General features: G+C 38.5%; 1 protein-coding gene across 3 annotated transcripts in view; it reads left to right on the forward strand.

The window, feature by feature from the left end:
• Positions 1–19,404, forward strand: part of Root (ciliary rootlet coiled-coil, rootletin) — an 88,417-nt gene that overhangs the window by 32,748 nt on the left and 36,265 nt on the right. For all 3 annotated transcript variants that reach the window (XM_069836550.1, XM_069836549.1, XM_069836551.1), the window contains exons 9-15: positions 531–767; positions 2,430–2,566; positions 7,334–7,494; positions 9,374–9,504; positions 11,215–11,382; positions 15,054–15,248; positions 15,536–15,895. In XM_069836550.1, coding sequence (XP_069692651.1) covers positions 531–767; positions 2,430–2,566; positions 7,334–7,494; positions 9,374–9,504; positions 11,215–11,382; positions 15,054–15,248; positions 15,536–15,895 — 1,389 coding nt within the window. The remainder of the gene's footprint in view (positions 1–530; positions 768–2,429; positions 2,567–7,333; positions 7,495–9,373; positions 9,505–11,214; positions 11,383–15,053; positions 15,249–15,535; positions 15,896–19,404) is intronic.

Here is a 19,404-nt window from a genome sequence, read left to right on the forward strand (position 1 = left end):
CTCTCTACGCCACAGCACATGCCGCAGGAAGCAGATGCGCATGCAACTTCATTTACCGCGCCGAGCCACCTCCGACCTTGCCCTCCTTCTGTCGGTCACGAGATCGTATCCTGGCTGTCACATTGCTCCCTCCTTAGGACTGCTTGTCCCGGGCACTTCATGCAGTTTATTCAAACTCTAAGAGGTGATTGAGCATGAAAATTGGTGAAGGGCAGTTTAGATAGCAATTTCTTAATGATAAAACGGGAAATCATAATTTTTCGCTAAAAATAACAAAATCTTACCTCGGTGTGCCATAAAACATAAAAATTAACAAAACGTGCATTTTATTGGTTCCTGCTTTGTACTAGAGATACCTTTAGCTCTGGTGCAGTAGTGTGAATGTAATGAATGCGAAGAGTAGTATCCAGTGCTTACGGGCTGTACACGGATTATTGTTCTGTGAAATTAGTTGTGTAAGCAAATGAATAAATATGTCACTTTCCTGTGGGAGAGCACAACCTCCGATGAAGGAGATGCTTTTGGTGCAGGTGAAGCTGCAGTCGAGCAAGGAGCAGCTGATCCTGTTCAAGAAGCAGTGCGAGAACGCAGAGGACGCCCAGCAGAGCCTGGAGGCGAAGGTGGGCGAGCTGACCGGCCAGCTGGACTCGTGCCGCTCGCACTGCTCGCAGCTGCTGCAGGAGAAGGACCTGCTGCAGAAGTCCCTGGACACCGCGCGCAGCGAGAAGAACGCTCTGGACAAGAACAGGCTGGAGATCAACGCCATGGTGTGCATTGGCATCCGTGGGAATGCGTTTATCTCAGTTTGACATTGGAAATGTAAAAATAGCTTTGGAATAAGTCTCACCTCTTTATGAGACAGGTCATTCACACAAGATGGTTTACATATTTTGATCTCAGAACATCATTTTGGCGATGTAGTTGTCAACCTTTGTCTTTCTTCCCTTCAGTTATCTACTGCAACTTCTATCACATTCCTGTGAAATCCTCAGATCATTGTGAGGGCAGTGCTTAACTGGCAACAATTAAATTAATCCCGATAACTTCTTTCACTTTTCTGTTGCTGTAATAGGCTACGTTTGAGTAATTACAATATTCATACGTCCTTCTGTTGTCGTAAAAGATGTATTGCAGTAACATTTTTGAATTAACAAATTCTTACCTTCCTCCATTCTTGTAAAGGATTATTTGCAGCCAGTAATACAAATTGTTAACTCCTTCATAGCTAAACATAAGAGCCCTACACCAAACGCTAATAATGTCTTATAATTTTATAAGAGTCGAACTCAGGAAATAATGCCTTTACAAGGTTGAAATAGTGGCTTATTACTATGAGCTAGGATCATTATGTATGTAAATTTGGACATTTTTTAACTCCTTCATATGCATACTAATTACAAGGCTCGAATTCAAGAAATAATGCAGTCACTGAGTTCAATCTATGGCATGTTACTACACAGGCAAGGGTCATTGCTCATACCAATTTTTGTATCTTTTCAATCACTCATTCATAGCTAGACCCAAGAGCTAGCTCTACACCAACGTAATCGGGTAATTATTATATGTAGCCAAGCATATATTTTCTTTCACTTATTTAGACACATCCTATTCAACCAATATAGTCCAAAATTTTAACATATATGTTAATTCCAATTTGAAAACGAAAATCAATATCAATATAGAAGATATTATTGTCAATAATACGAATAATCATGTAGGTCTAAGTATAACCCCTGATCACATATATAACAGATTGGCCATCCCCAAGTTAAAATTGTTAACATGTGGAAGAGAACAACACCAGGATCGCCACCATCGGTTGAGAACAGTCGCTAGATGGAAGTACAGTTGCTCCATGCAGTTAAAATGAGAGTTATAACGTGACTTCTTATGCAGCATAGTGCAGCATAGTGCAATTGATCAAAGTTGTTGCTGTCTAAGCCTATAAGACTGAGCAAACATGTTGTATATGTTTTCTGGAGTATAACTTCACTGGCATGAAATATCCATCACTAATAATGTCGATAAAATTATATGCATTGTTGACATTCTCACTTCACCGAAATGAATGCCATGATCTATATAGCTAATGGTTCAGTATTACCAACATAAACATCAACCAGTGACTTGAATGTTAGCATCAATTAGTGAATATTTTCATGATGATTACATATGGAAGTAATTATTATTATTATTATTATTATGGTTATGTTGCCATTCCTTTGCCTTATGTCTTTCAAATTGTTAAAAAATTAGTAATAAATGTTGTCAGTTAATATTAAATTATGCCAGTCCTGTCAAATTCCTTATATAGATGCAGAACCATCTCTGTTTCGTGACGTGTCCCCATGAAGTGTGCTGCTGTATCTTCTTTGTACTGTTGAAATCGTCTGCGGACGGCTCAGACTTGTGCCTTATGTGTTTTACAGATTGAGACTCTAAATGCTGACTATGAAAAACTCCAAAAGGCAAATGCAAAACTGCAGAAGATATCAGACAATTTGGAAGATGAAAAACTGTTCTTGCAGAACGAGCTTGATCGAGTTTCTAAAGATGCAGAAATTAGGTATGTGTGAGTTCGTATACTGAGGGTAATTAGAAACTTGTCTTCACAATATTATTTGTTCAGTCATTTAGCATTTGAGTGAGTAAGATGACCAACTCCCCTTCTTTTGACTTGGACACTGTCTCACCAAAGCTCCACCAATGGTATTGTCTCTGCCTTTAGTCAAACTGGATATGTTTTGTGAGATAAAAGACACCATGGGTTTTGTTACAGGGAACATGATTTATTTGTTTGTCCCATAAAATACGGTAGGCTACTTTACCAGTCTACAAGTTGTCGGCCACCACCATTACTTTAAATGTCCTCCATTCCCACACCTCGGAAAGTATGCGGTCCAAATGTCTTCTTTCGTTAACTCTTACAATATTGATATAAATGTATTATTTCTGTGAATTCTATGTGAACATCTGTTTTATTTTCCAGTTGGTGGTAAGTGGTATTATGAACCTGAAACTTCTATTTCATTTCTCATACAGTGGTTTTAGTTATAGTTCATTCTCATTTCTTGACACAGTTTTATGAAGTCATTCTTAATATTTTGACAGTTACTATGGTTACCTTTCTTGACCCAAATATAGTTGCAAGAGCAATAGAAAATCCTGTGTGCCCATAGATTAACAAAGTAAAGTGCAGTAGATTTCCTGCATGTGAAACATCGCTTTGTTCATGTCCAGGCTGCCCTTACTCTGTTCTCTGATCACCACTGTAATGATTCTGGGAACATGTCCGGCTTCCATCAGATGACCCACGTAGTAGGTTTACTGTATGTTCATGAATAAGATGAGTAAAGGCAAAATTCTTTCTCAACACTGGCTATTGTAATAGAGCCTACTAATCTGAAATTTCCGATTAAGTGGGGCACAGGAATGCAAGCAGGGAAACTACACTTTACCCCCCCCCCCCCCCTTCACTGTCTGTCACTTTGGTTCATTTCCGAAGTCATATCTGCTCTTCATCAAAAGAAACTAACAGATTATCGTAATAGTATAGAAAACAAGGACTAATTCATTCACTACTGTCCATCTGCCGAGACAAGCGACTGCAAGTATTAACAGATAAGGTGACTTCGTCACCACGTAGTGTTCTGTATAGGCTAAGTGTTTTGTTACTTTTATAGTCATAATATTTATACAGTACTTTCGGTAATTCAGTATTACATGACAATATGTCACGCTATACGGAGTGTACAAATGCTTGATTAAGTCCGCCTAAAAAATGACAAGATCAGCTTTGAGTCGCTCAGAAAAACACATGATATTAAATATATATGTATAGAGCAAAACAGAAATTAAATCCACCCGCACTGATTTCAGACATTGCAAATAAAAGTTCATATTTTGCGGGAGTATGTAAAGATAATGTTTATTGAGTGATTCGTGAGTACAGGACAAATCATCATCATCAAATTCTGTCAAGGATTAGGCCTTCTGGCCTGTTCTGCCTCAGGTGATCTGGTCTTTCCATCGCTTTTTCGGCATTCCCGTTAGGTCTATAAGCAAACAGTCTTTGAGGTAGCCTGTCACTGTCCATACCAGTTGTCTGGTCTGATGGCTAATGTCAGCATTCCGTTTATGGTCAAAGAGAGTGTAGCCCGCTAGGGGTCTAAGCAGTCTCATCTCAGCTGCTCTATTCTTCAGAGTTGATTTGAAGTTAAGGCCCAGGTTTCTGTTCCATGTACTAAAGTTGGGACTGCCATTATTTTATAAAACTTCAAAATTGTCTCTGGTCTGACTTTACTTAATATTGTACCTAAACGTTGTCAAAATGGCAAGTTGTAGCCGATTTAAGTGAACACCATATTTTAACATTTTGGTGGCTACTTCATTCACACACAACCCCTAGAATGTCTGGAGGACCACACCTGCTGTTGGTCAACGGGTCCCTTGGACCTAGCTGGGAGATCTTGTTGATCACCAGCTTTCCCTCCTTAAGCCACTGGAGGACGATTTTAGTGCCATAGCAGGTCAGCACTAGGAACAGAAAAGTAGAAAGAGGAGGAAGGAAAGGGAAATGAACCCCTAGGCCTCGAACCATCCCATTGTGGAATCCTGGGAAACGAGAATGCGGATGCTTTAGCAAAGAAGGGCAGCACTGCTACTTACAGACCTGTTACTAAATCTACGTATTACTCTGTGAAAAGATTTATTAAATCTACATACTTAGACTTCAACAAACAAAATTTGATAACACAATCTCAAGGGAAAAAATGGAACTCTCTGCATCATAATCCACAGTTAATTCCCGATTTACCACGAAAATCGTCTGTAGCTGCATTTAGATTGGCAACAGGCCATGATTGTTTGGCCAAACACCTGCATAGAATTGGAATATATCAGTCCCCTAACTGCCCATTGTGCAACTCAAACCAAGAAATGGATGCGGAACACCTCAAAATCTGTGCTTCAGTGGCTGGTCATGATAATATCTTTGAAAAATATTGGAGTGCAAGAGGTCAAATGACTTTATTGTCAAACGCCTGGCATTAGAAAACAACAACACCCTAAAAGTTGTTGAAATTTGGCTAATTTTATGTCTACATCCCTAGAGTTTATATAGGAGAGATTGCAACCGAGGTAATTCAATTCACTGACTTGTTCTATACAATGATTATTATTAATAACAATTTTAAATCTTTAATGATTTTTCCCCTCAAAAGCCATTATTTTAGTTATTTTGTACAGATATTCAGATTATAGTCGTTTGCTATTCGTTATCAAGTGTATAGTGCCTTTTGTAAATTGTCTTCAGAATTAGCTAAAATGATCTGGTCATCTGCATAAAGTGGGTAGTCATTGATCATGAAGTGTGTTGTTAATTCAGTTTCCCAAGTCTTAATAATATCATTTATATAGATATTAAACAGCATCGGGGACATTGGACAACCCTGTTTCACCTCTTGGTTCATTGTTGTACTTTTATTACTTGTAGTGTTATTAATTTTGATTTTGATTTTTGTACTTTCATACATGCTTTGTATTGCATGAATTAGATGTTCTGGAATTCCTGTTTTACCTAAAATTTTCCCAAACTGTACTCTGTTCACAGCATCAAAAGCTTTTTGACAAATAATTGCGTGAAATCGACAAAAAAAGCCACGTGCGAAAATTGTTGATGCAGTTGACGATTTTGATAAAAATGCTATCGGAACAAAAGTGCATGTGTTTTTCTTTTGAAATGAACTGCCCACAGTAGACAGAAGTACTTCCTTTGGTTAATGAAGATACTGATTTACAGGACTTTCGAAGAACATTTTCTGAGTTATTCAGTCACTCATTCATAGTTTTCTGCCCAATGGCAGATCTTTCACTACAAACCCAGCATCCTTCAATCTTTCCTATTTTCTGCCTTCCTCATAGTCTCAACATGTGATCCATATATCTTAATGTCGTCTATCATCTGATATATCTTCTTTTGTCCCGAAAAGAAACTTAATTTCAAGTATGCTCGTCATGGACATAATGGTATCCTGATAGACAAAGATAATGTTATTCTGTGGAGGTGAGATTTTTACAGACTATAAAATCAAAGAGGCAAGAAGGCAGGAAAATATATTACAGATTACACAGATGAAACAGGGCTCAATGAAGGTCACACCAGAAATATAGTCTGGATAGGTTCATCCATTTCATCTCCAGAATCTTGTGGAAATATGTCCCCCTCAGGAAAAGGAAGATGTTTGATTATTACTCCATATTGGAAGTGAATCGGGCTTTGTGGAGGGTTGTTTATGGATATTTGAATCAGAAGGAGGCCTCGGGTTTTAAGGGGGCTCAAAATAGATAATAATAATAATAATAATAATAATAATAATAATAATAATAATAGGATCAAATCGTTGAACAATAATGGTATTATTTGTTGCTGCCCCTCTGTCCTCCTTACTTCGACAATACTCTGTCTCATCTGCTTCCTAGCACGCCCTTCCTCTCTCTCTCCCTCTCTCTCTAAGCGAAAGAAAGCTGAAGAACGAGAAGTATTAAGAAAATTACAAAATATTACTAATAAACTATTTGACTTCCACTGGCAAAAAAAAAAAAAAAAGACGATACCTGTATTGAAAATGGTAATATAATATAAATGACATTCCTAGCCCCTCATCTTCCGAAAATTGAAGTTTTTATGCTTTCACTAATGGAATAATAAAAATATGTTTGTTAATTTTAACACATAGTATTGACTAGAAGCCACCAGCGTAACTCAGGTTGTAGCAAATTTGCTTGCTGATCCGGGGGTTATGCTTGGGCTGATTACCTAGTTGAGTTTTTTTCGAGGTTTTCCCCAAATCGTAGGTAAATTTTAGGTAATCTACAGCGAATTGTCAGCCTCATCTCGCCAATTATCATCTCATCATAGAGCATCGTTAAATAATCAAGTAAAAACAAATAATTAACACATAGGTTTGAACATTATTTGAATTTGTCTACATTAATATATTCATTATGATGTGAGGTGATTTATTACTATATTTTATCGTCTATTTTCATTGATTGCAGAAAGGGCCTGGATCTATCAATTATAAAATTATATTCACTGTTTTAATTGAAGTAGGAAGTGTTAACAAGATAGCTTTAAAGTGTATGTTGACGTATTCTTTCCACAGAAATGAACTACATACATATAAAAATGTCGTGGAAACATTCAAATAGTTTTTCTTTCATCTCAAAACTGTATTTAAGTGACTGAGATCCTTTCTGCAATCATCGATTCAATAATAATCAACATTATGTACACAGTGACATGTGAAGGACCCGCCATTGTGTGATGCAGGGAAATGAACCTGAGGGCCGAGGAGGAGCGGTGCAGTCGATTGAGGGAGGAGCTGCTCACACTGCGTGAGGAGATGAACAAAGCGTACCTGTCCCGCGACATGCTGGAGCAGCAGAGGATGGAGTCGGATGGTCTCATTGCGCAGGTCGAAAAGAGCAAAGGTGAGAGAGTGTATGTGTGTGTGCATGTGCGTATAAGGAATTCTGTATTCATTTATGTATTTATTTCCCGATGTCGTCGTCTAGTGGCGGCTCCTTGTTATAACCAGCAGTTTTCTGGCTTCCCAGTATAGTATGGCACCGTCGGTGTTGAGACGAATCCTGGCTGTAGATTCTTTTAGTGGATTGTTCTTCTTATTTCCTGATGTATTCATGTGTATACTGATTGACTAGTCATTCATTCATTTATATATTAACTTCCCACTTATTTTACTTCTTTGTTCAGTTTTGTATTTATTTTTTATTCCTTCGTTTGTTTCTTCATTTTTCATTTTACTCATGTACTGTAATGGTTAGTTTATGCATTCTCTCTGTCCCCCCTCTCCCTCTCCCCCTCTCTCTCTCTCTCCCTCTTCCTCTCTCTCCCTCTTCTCTCCCCCCTCTCTCTCTCCCACTCTCTCTCTCCCTCTCCCCCGTATCTTTCTCTCCCTCTCATCTCCCCATCCCTCCCTCTCTCCCCTCTCTCTCTCTCCCTCTCTCTCCCTTTCCCTCTCCCTCTTTCTCTCCCCTATCCCCCTCTCTCTCCCTCTCCCTCTCCATCTCCCTCTCTCCCTTTCTCTCCCTCCCGCTCTCTCTCCCTCTCCCTTCCTTTCTCTCTCCCTCCCTCTCTCCATCTCTCTCCCTCTCCCTCTCTCTCTCTCACCCTCTCCCTTCCTGTCTCTCTCCCTCCCTCTCCCTGTCCCTCTCCCTCCCTCTCTCCCTGTCCCTCCCTCTCTTCCTCTCCCTCTCTCCCTCCTTCTCTCCCTCCCTCGCTCTCCCTCTCCCTTCCTCTCTCTCTTCCTTTCCCGTCTCTCTCCCTCCCTCTCTTCCTCTCCCTCTCTCCCTCCTTCTCTCCTTCCCTCGCTCTCCCTCTCCCTTCCTCTCTCTCTTCCTTTCCCGTCTCTCTCCCTCCCTCTCTTCCTCTCTCTCCCCCCTCTCCCTCTCTCTCCCTCTCCCTTTCTCTCTCTTCCTTTCCCCTCTCTCTCCATCTCTCTCTTCCTCTCTACCTCCCTCTCTTCCTCTCTCCCTCCCTCTCTCTCTCTCCCCCTCTTCCTCCCTCCCTCTCTCTCTCCCTCTCTTCCTCTCCCTCCTTCTCTCCCTCCCTCCCTCTCTCTTCATCTCCCGCCTTCTCTCCCTGCCTCCCTCTCTCTCTCCCTCTCCTCCTCTCTCTCCCTCTCTCTCCCTGTCCCTCCCTCTCTCTCCCTCTCCCTCTCTCCCTCCTTCTCTCCCTCCCTCTCCCCCTCTCCTTTCCTCTCTCTCTTCCTTTCCCCCTCTCTCCCTCTCTCTCTCCCTCTTCTCCCTCTTTCCTCTCTCTCTCTCCCTGTCCCTCTCTCTCTCCCTCTCCCCCTCTCTCTCTGTTTAAAAAAACATGTGTTTTGATTGGAGTTAGCTGATGTCTAAGAATGAACAGATGGTGTTTGTTTTGTCAACATTGATATGCACATCATCCTCATGACAACATCCAGTAGGATATTTCAGCATAGTCCTGTTATGCACGGTAGCATAGTTATGGACAATCTGAATAAGAAAGTGGTATGCCCCATCATTAAGAAGGGGGCACATTAAATAACGTATTTGTGAGACAGTGCTGCTGTTTCGTTTTCAAAGATACGTAATTATAAGATTTTGTTTGGACCGTGTCAGAATTTCTTAAACTGGCTGTCTAGCACTCCAAACACGGAATGCACATAACTGTAGGACACAAAACTTAGCCGTGATAGGACAGGCAATTATTATGGATAGAAATTTACTGTTACTAGTAGAGTTCGAGTCAACTAATTGTCTTATAGTTGGGATGATCTGCATAGACAGGCATTGGTATGCATCTTGATGATTTTCACAGGTGACCTCGAGTTAGAACTGGAGCGAATGTTACTGGAGAAGTCAGACGTGCAGGAGACACTAGCCAAAATGGAGACAGTTTGCAGTAGTTTAGAACAGGACAAGAAACGACTACAAGACGAAGTGAAGAAGGTGAGCAGCGATCTGAGGCTTTCTTGAAAATTTGGTTGCTTCCACTTCCGTCTCTTTTCATCTTGGAAGCTCTTAATAGACTCTATAATTTAGAAGAGCAGTGACATGAAGGAACATATATCATCTTTGCCTTTATCACCATCAACACCATTACTACTATTACAAGCACTACCACTCCACCACCACAACTACCCCATTTAGTACCAATACACACGAACACTACCACCATTATCACCACTTTCACTATCAACACCTTCAGAATCACATCACATCATACTCATTATTATTATTATTATTATTATTATTATTATTAAGTTCACACCTGTGGAGTAACGGCTAGCGAGTCTGGCAACGAAACCAGGTGGCCCGGGTTCGATTCCCAGTCGGGGCAAGTTACCTGGTTGAGGTTTTTTCCGGGATTTTCTCTCAATCCAATATGAGCAAATTCTGGGTAACTTTCGGTGCTGGACACCGGACTCATTTCACTGGCATTATCACCTTCACCTCATTCAGACGCTAAATAACCTAAGATGTTGATAAAGCGTCGTAAAATAACCTACTAAAAAAATTATTATTATTATTATTATTATTATTATTATTATTATTATTATTATTATTATTATTATTATTATTATTATTATTGGTGGTGGTGGTGGTAGTAGTTAGTAAACTGTCCGAGACATGTTGGAACTTCATGATACAAATAAGGCATCACTCATGGCGCAACTAAGGCAGCAGATAATGGGGAAGTATTATTATTGTTGTTGTTTAGTCAACTGTCCAAAGACATATTGGAACCTCATAAGTGGCCGAATAAAGCATCGTGAGGCATCTAAGCCAGGAGATAATGGGGAAGCAGAATGATGATGATGATGATGATGATTATTATTATTATTATTATTATTATTATTATTATTATTATTATTATTATTATTATTATTATATAGCCATTACTTTTACGAATCCTTACTTCATCTGTTTAAGTACCAGTAGATCAAACGGAAGTACAGTTAACTATTTTTATTATACTTATCGACTATATGGCCCATAATCCTCTCCGACTTAATCTTCGAACAATGATTAACAACATGTTATGCTAACATCGGGTACAGTTGTGTAACTTCATCAGCATGTCTTGTATTTTGGTCATTTGTGCACATTAAATTTGCCATGTTTTGAATAACAATAACAATACTTGTATGTTATTACATTAATTATTATATTATCAGCATTCATCTTCTTATTTTGCTTTATAATGATCATTCGAGCCTGAACTTATATGCACTATAAGCTAAAAAGACATGAACTATATTTGGGTAGGCATGATGTACATTATGTTTGAGAAAGTGTGCTTTACAATGTTAGGAAATTTAAATCTTCCAATAATACCTGAAGGAGGCCAGTAGTCACCGAGCATGTTATGTGTGCAGTTATCAAAACACGCTGCACTTAAATTTGTTTTGTCTTCTTCAAAGGCTTCTGTGATTATGCATTGCTTCTAATCGAGAAATATCGGATATCAGACACATACAAAGTAGCAATATTTCTTTACAGTGCCTGTGAATCAGAGCTCTGATCATCATTATCGTGATCATCTCTGATGGTAAATAATTACAATTTATTGTGGTTGAAGGCATCATTATAATAAAACACATGTGAATTTTGAATATTACCCCAAAGAGAAAGTGCTTTTGTCGGGAATTGCTGCAGGTGGAGGACGAGAAGGCAGCTCTTCAGAGCCAGTGTGCGGACCAGCAGAATGACTTGGGATCTCTCAGGAAGGAGTTACTCCAGGCTGAGCAGACACGCCTGGATCTGGAGTCGGACAAAGTCTCCCTCCAGGAAAAGATCAAGTTCCTGGAGATTGAGAAAGAGAAAGTAAGACACAGCGACTGCAGTGTGATAAATCTCCTAATCTCTTCTATTTTAAATGCTAACTGATAAGAAACATAATGCACAGTTTTGCAGTTGTAGTGGCAGTGGAGGCGAAGGTGGTAGTATTGGCAGCAAGGTCAATAGTGCTGGAGAGCTTGATTTATTTACATTTAATCTATGTGTAACGATTTTGTAATGATTATTTTTTAATGTGTTACACTGTCTGTTTTCCTAATTTCCGTGTCTGCATGTGTACGCGTTTATTGATACGTCCAGTAGTTTTGAGAATACGAGATGTAACGTGTTGCAACGCTCCTCGAGATCATTGCTCTGCAGTGGGGGTGAGTGTAACTGCAAGACCTGCGAGAGGAGATGTAAACAAAAAATCTCATCAGATACGTTTTGATCAAATTATTGTGTATTCGTAACACTTAACACGTTACTGTAAACTTAATTTCTTTTCTATATTAATTTATTTTTAATTTTTTCAAAGATAATAACTTAAATGGAGACTGAGTTACAGAATGTGTATTAGTAATAATATTACTTTGAGTTTACTTCAAATGTAAAAGAATCTTTAATGGAAATAGTTTTGTTATATAAGAAGGTACATTCTTTACTATTTTGTAATTATGTAAAAAGCAAAGAAATCAGCATTTACTCTGATTGTGAAATAATTTTGATGATATTAAATTTAGAGTTAAAGTGGTTATAGCATGATAAAAAAAATGTTAAAAATCAAACAACTTGCTTAATTAATTGCTTCAATACTTTATGATTTCATCTACAGTAATTTTATCGAAACATATCTGATGAGACGTTTTTGTTTAGATTCTCCCCTCGCAAGTCTTGCAGAGTGGATGTTTGCAGTTATACTCACCCCCACTGGGGACAATGGCCTCAGGAGTGTTGCAAGACGTTACATTTTGTATTCTCAAAACTATTGGACATATCAGAAAACGTATTGACAAAACTTCTTCGCATTGACTTCATCTATTACCATTATATACATATATACAGGGTGAACTGTAAATAATGGCATTAATTTATTATGATAACAAATGATTGAAACAATTTTAGTTTTATCCTTTAAATGTGCAGAAATATGATCTGAACAAATATAATTCTTTGTTCTGGAAAGGAATTTTTCACTGGTAAAATTTAAAGATAGGAAATACTACTCTGCAGTCAACAGTTACGCAGATATTTGGGAAAATGCTTTGAAGTCACATTACAGACCACAATCGATGTGGTTCATGTTCCTTATAATGATCCTTATTAATGTACTTTATATTGAGAACAACTAAACAAATTAGTGGCATGAAACAATATCAAACAGTGGTGTCTACTTCTTACTGCTGATAGCAATTGTGCCATTGAGTAATATATCGTGCATTTTATAATAATAGAGTAATATCTGAACTTTTCCAGTAAAAGGAATGCTAGAAGAGGCAGTAGTATCAACTGGAAATCCTAAAGTAACAAAAATAATAAAAGAAAGGAGACAAATTAATTTACATGAGCACGTGTGGCAACAACCCTAGCATGATGCCGTGTCATCTTGAGCAGCTCCATATTTTCCGGTACCACTCTGTACACTAACTCTTTAATTGGACAAGTCTAGTTTTTTTCAGGTAAATCTCCCTGTGAAGGAGATTTGAATAATTTCAAGGGAAAAATTGTTCCAGGGCCAGGTATTGATCTCGAGGCCCTCTGGTTGAACATACCAGCGCGCTACCAACTGAGCTACCCAGGAACTCAATTTTTCCCCTTATATCCACACAACTCGAGTGGGCTGACAGACGCCAGAGACTCACATCTTTAATTGGACCCCAGATAAAGGAATCTAAAATATTCAAGCCTGGGGGCCTAAGACACAAGCCCTCCTCGACTTAAATATCTTTGATTGAATAGGGTTTTAATTCCTGGCAGGCCTAGATGCTGAAATTTGGTGAGCGCCATCATGCTAATACCACAAACAGCATTAGAGCTCCCCTGGCATTTGACAGGAGATACGAGTATGAGATTGTCATCTACAATTCCAGCCCATTTGTGGATCTTGGAGACAACCTGGCACCTGCTCTCAGACGGTTGTGAGCATTGAATGCTGCGTCATCAGATCGCAAATTGCCTCTCATCATCTGCAATGTTCCATACATACGGTGAAGACGATCTTTTACTGCTGTGCAAGGGCACAAGACTGTACAGCATGTCCTGTGCACTGGGGTATCATCTTAAAAATTCTTCCTTCCTACTATGAAATCCAACAAAATGCTCGACATCCCTGATCTTGAGTCGCAGGAGCAACAACCGTTCCTGTGTTACGTCAAGCAGGTTCTTATCCTGACAAGACTTACTGGCTATGGAGTTGTACATAATTGTGTTTACCAAATCATTTTTGTGATGTGCGACCAATGTTAACACCCACTTTGTTGGAAGTTGTAATTTATCTGTACCACGAAGACAAAAGACGGGTTATTAAAGATTTTTAAATATAGTACTTACATCTAATTTCTTACATAAAATACATTTATTTGTAGAAAAACTACACGCTGCACTTGACATAAAGGAAAATTTTAAGTTGAGATTTAGGTTCATATTGATAATTTGTGTATTTTGATGTGCTCTATCAGACGTTATGGTTCTCTATAATTATATGAGGAAAGGTAGACACGGGACCCAACTTGATTAGTACTAATTTTCACCAAGCTTCACATATTTGTTAATTAATTGAATTCTTTGGTTTATTTTATTTAAAACTTTTGTATAAAAAGAGCAGAAGTTCTGTCTATACTGACAGATGATGCTTCATGCAGAAGAACAGACTGATTTACAAGGACTAAACTGTACTAATGTGTCACTTAATTGTATGGTACTATTACAATTTTATAACATTATGACACAAGAAAGTTGTATGAGTTAATTTTCAGAAAGAGAAAGGGCTAACTTTGGCACTTGTACCACTTTTAGCTCAAGAAACTGCCAGAACTATTAATTTTTGTCACACAGCAGTGGAGGTTGTAACTGGGTTGTCCTCAATGTGAGGCATCATAACAAGATTCAGAAGCAAGAACAGTAGTATAACTTAACATGAGTGTTGATGTGCATCTCTTAGCAAAGAAGCATAATGTACAGTTTTAGACACAAAAAATTACTGTTTTCCAATAGCATGTATTTGTCTTATGTCCAATCTGGACTGTGTCCGGCTCACACAACTAGGGAAAGGATGTTTATTTTGCACCTAATTTACTCCTTGAGTATACCTTTGTTACAGATTAGTTATAACACTTGATCTGAAAACACACAGAAAAAGCAACAAGCAAACAAAACAGAGCAGAGCAGAGCTTAGCTTAAGAAATTCGTTCAGTTCTAAACCTAAGCTCTCACAAAATTAACCATAGTCTTTCAAAGGGAACTTAGCTATGGCAGCCAATCATTTTTTTCTCTTGTTTAAGATGATACATATGCAGTTGTATAGTATAATTTTATTGACGGGAAGTTCGATGCAATTGCAAATTCTACTGATGCTGGTTGACTTCAGGCTTTCGAGAAAATAATTTTATTATTGTACACGTTAACATGTACCAAATATATGTACAGATGCAGTCCACAGAAATTGATGTTAAAAATATTTCCATTATGGTTATCGAAATAAAAAACTGAGTCTTTTGCAGGTAGAACTAGAATTGGGACAAGTGTCCCGGGAAAGGGGAGATCTAAGCAACCAGCTGTCGTCACTAGCTCGAAAGAAAGAAGCGTTGAATGAGGAGTTGATGAGAATACGACAGAGACTGGAGCAAACCAACGAAACCAATGCTCGACTGAATCGTGACCTGGAAGACCTGGTCAAGGATAAGGAGGAGAGACAGGTGAGCCTAGCGAGTTATTTACGAATTACTCTTTCTGACTGAAGTGATCACGTGTGTTTTTCTGTTCTTCCTGGGGTCGAGTAATTAACAGTTACTTTACATTTTTTGTAAGGAAAATATCACTGGTGGTTATTTAATTACTTTCTGTGTATTTAACATATTATGCTGGACAGTAAGTATCGAAACTATTGGTCAGCACATGAGGATGATAATTTTTTTTGCCTTATTTTTAGATGCTGTTTAAATGCCGTTGTTGGGCCAAACCTCATTATTTCCCACTTTGTCAGGTTCTTCTGGAAGCAAATGAAAAGGAGCTGCAGCGATTGCAGGAGCAAATGGCGTCACTGCGCAGTGAGAAAGAGGCACTGGAGGGTGTTCTGTTCGACACTCAGACGAACCTGGAGACTGTGGACACCAAGCGAGCTCAGCTGGAGAAGGAGCAACAGGAGTTGCTGGTGAAGCAGGAGGCCTTGAAAGGGCAGGTGTGCCGCCTGACACGTGACCTGGACACTTCGGAAAAGAGGGCGCGTGAGATGAAGGCCAGCCTGAGTCAGCAGGCCAGCACACAGGAGGCCGAGTTCCAGCAGGTGATCGCCAACCTCAAGAAGCAGGGCGACGACACCGTCAGGAAGCTCACAGAGGAGAGGGTAAGCAGCATTTCTCAAACTATGGGTCACGGACGATGTTTTGGTGGATTGTGGAATGACCCGTCAGATCTACAAAGCATTTTGAAAGTTATCATTATCAACATTCAGTGAACATGGGCATAGTAAACCTGAGCAATGGGAGATATGAGTGTATTCACTCCTTTTAATTTAATTGAGATCGGTAGCAGTGTATTTGTATTATGTAATTCTAATTGACAAAAGTCAACAGTGAGTTTCAATCAACTTGAAATTTAAATCTAATAATAGGGAATAAAATGTTACTGCTAATAAAATTAAATTTTTGCTCAGTAGTCTCCTGTTGTGTCTTTCTTCTTGTGCTTGTGAGTTCATAGTTTTCGCAACAAAACAAAACCGCTATGATGGCTAACAGGCTGCAGCCTTTGAAGCTACCACATGCAGTGATGGGGTCTTATGTTCTGCCGACAATCAGATTTGTGAATAAGAGATATCAAAATAATTTCTTTGAGCCAGTCTCTTTGTTTCCGACCGTCAATAATAATAATTTTGCTATTATTCACACTCAGTCTTCAGTCAGATCAGTGAGTATGTTTCTGTGTTCATACTTAATGATGGATCCATGGTTTAAATGAGGAACATGTACACTAGCAATCCCGTGAGTGATAGTGAATGACATAAGTGCGACTAGTTCGGAAATTGACGCGAAAAGAAAGAAGCAATATCAAGGTAAATATGACGCGAACTCTTTCATGTTGGAATTTATGTGGTATGGTGATAAAGACGACCCAAACCGTAGTGTGTATCATGTTACGAAATTCTCCCAACTGCTTCCATGAAACCAAATAAATTACGAGGGCACTTGGAAACAAACCTTTGAGTGTTAAAAATAAAAGTGAAGAATATTTTGCTCATGCATTAATGCGATTTAGACAGGAAAAATCTGTTGTATATAAAGTAGGGTCACTGAATGGCCTAAATGAACTCGCTTTATTCCTTCAAGGCCCAGCCATCACTGTGTTCAATATTTTTCCTTATCTTTTGATTTTTGTGATTCTGCTCTCAATAATGATATTGAAAGTTATTTTCCAGAAAATTACAGCGAATTCAATTGGATTTGAGACCCATTCCTATATTTGGAAAGTTCAAACTTGTCAGTGAAACCAAGAGAACAGTTGTGTGATTCTGACATTAAAACTCAGATATAACAACTTTATGGATATCATTCGTGAATATCCTGAACTTTCGAATGGGACATTAAAGTTGCTCATGCCGTTTGCAACATCATATCTTTGTGAAAGGAATTATCCTCTTTACTTCGAGGGAAAAGCAAGTACAGAAATAGACTTGATGCACACTCTGATTAACCGGACTTGAACCCAACATACACCAGCTTATGCAGACATGACAGACAAAATTTCAACATGTCCTCAAGTAGAGTAATATCGTATTTTTTATTAACATACAATCATACAGTATTTACTTTTTCATAAGTGATTAGAGTGTACTAATTTAACTTACGGGTCGCGTGAAGTTTAATATCCTTCATGGTGGGTCCCGGACTTGAAAAGTTAGAAAATATTAGCACAGACAACAGATGTATTGGAATAATAAAGAAAACCAGAAAAATATATCAGTAGAGTCTGGAGCTTCCACCTTCTTCTCACTTCCACGCATCAAAGAAGTACTGTGGGTAATTTGAACCAGTGTGTTGTCAATACACCAGTTCAGGATTATTCTGATTCATCAGTAGAGACGTAGAAGACGAAACAAAGTAATGTTTCCATTATCAATCTGTATTTTAGGATGAACATAATAAATTCGTGTTAAGCACATCATTTTGTAGTGGTGTGCAGAGACTAACCACCAACGCAGGAACAGAGTTTAGGGATAAAATTTCTTCTTGAATATGAAAGTGCTTACTGCCCACATGGAGGGATGGACGAGTCCAAGTGCATTTAAGTTGACACAACACTCAACTGAATTTCAAAACACACACCCTGCTCGACACAGACACACCCCCACTACCCCCAAGCATCTGTTTAAAGCGCTGAAGCTATAGTCCCGTCACTCTAATTTCCGGCAGCCAATTGCGTTGCAGGTCAGCTACATTTAAACGTGTGCGTCTTGTGATTCGCTTATGAAGACGTTATTAATTTCTTAAGGCTCGATAAATACTTAATATAATCGCCCGCCATTTCCGCTCTTTCGTTGGCGTTCGCAGGAAGCACATGAAGACGTTATTTGCCACTCAATTATTTGCTGAATTACAGTGCGTTTGATTTATTATCATAGGAGCTATGACATGATAATGTTTAACAGTGTGGCAAATAGATTCCTTGTATGGTAGCTCGGCAACGAAAGAACAAAAATGGCGAACGATACTACCTACCTAGACTTTATAGAGCCTTCACTTTCTAAGACGTAAGCAAAGAGGAGGAGTCGCGCCGGGAATAACAGCGTCGCGACTTTAAAGGAGGGACCGGCCAGCTGACTGCAAAATGGTGGACAATTAATATTGGCTGCTGTTACTGCATCAATATAGAAGAACCAAACATGTTAAATAGTTTCGGCTTCCATGATAATGATATGGAATTATTATTACTGTAAGATTTTAACAATATAAACATTCCGCCATGATATATCGTGCTGCAAACTCATACAGTTGCTGCATGGCTGCTAAAGTGAAACAGACTTGCTACAGTGCTTCACGTTTCACTCTAAAAAAACGCATGGAGAATCATGCGAAAAACCTCAGTAGACTGTTTGAAAATGGCGGACATCACGCTGAAACTAGTCAGAGGGGCATAGTACCATCTTATGTTTCGATAATAAACACTGGTACGTAATTAAAAGTTATTAGTTCAATAGGTCTTAACATTTCACCATATTTTATATTTTATTATAAGTGTTATGCATCAAATATGAAGACTGGATGAATTATGAGGTCAGGAAAATCGTGTAGCTTTTCGTTAGATTCTTCCTCATCACTAGACTCACTTAACATCCAAATATGCATTCAAAAAGAATGTCTTGTAAATTCTATGTAAAGCATTCACATTTCCATGTTTATTAAAAACGTCTCCTTTTGTTTTCAGCAGTTAACTTTGCACTTCTCAAAATCATCATAATATTTTATTTAAAAATTGTTCCCTACTTTTACTGTGCAAACTAAAAATTAATTGTTTATTGGCCCGTTGTTGTTCATTCTCCAGACCCTTTACATCTGAAGGGCCTTTTGTTGCTTTTTATTTGTTTTAACTAAACTTTATATTTCCGACTTTTTATGTCCGAAAATGTTATAGATTAATATTGTCCTTCAGATCGTCTGATAACTTGCTTCTGGTGCTCTTTATTTTATTATTTTGTGGTCTCTTTTTAAACATTGCCTAGGGTCTAATAATTGTTCATTTCATGATATCTTCCAAATCACCTTGTTATTAATGAATTTGTGTACCTCATTTAAGTGTGACAACATTTCTAGCTCGTGTTCGCATTTTATTTATGATATTGTTTGTGTGTTTTTTTTTTAA

This window comes from Periplaneta americana, chromosome 9, assembly GCF_040183065.1.
Source record: "Periplaneta americana isolate PAMFEO1 chromosome 9, P.americana_PAMFEO1_priV1, whole genome shotgun sequence".
In the NCBI taxonomy this organism is placed as follows: Eukaryota; Metazoa; Arthropoda; class Insecta; order Blattodea; family Blattidae; genus Periplaneta; species Periplaneta americana.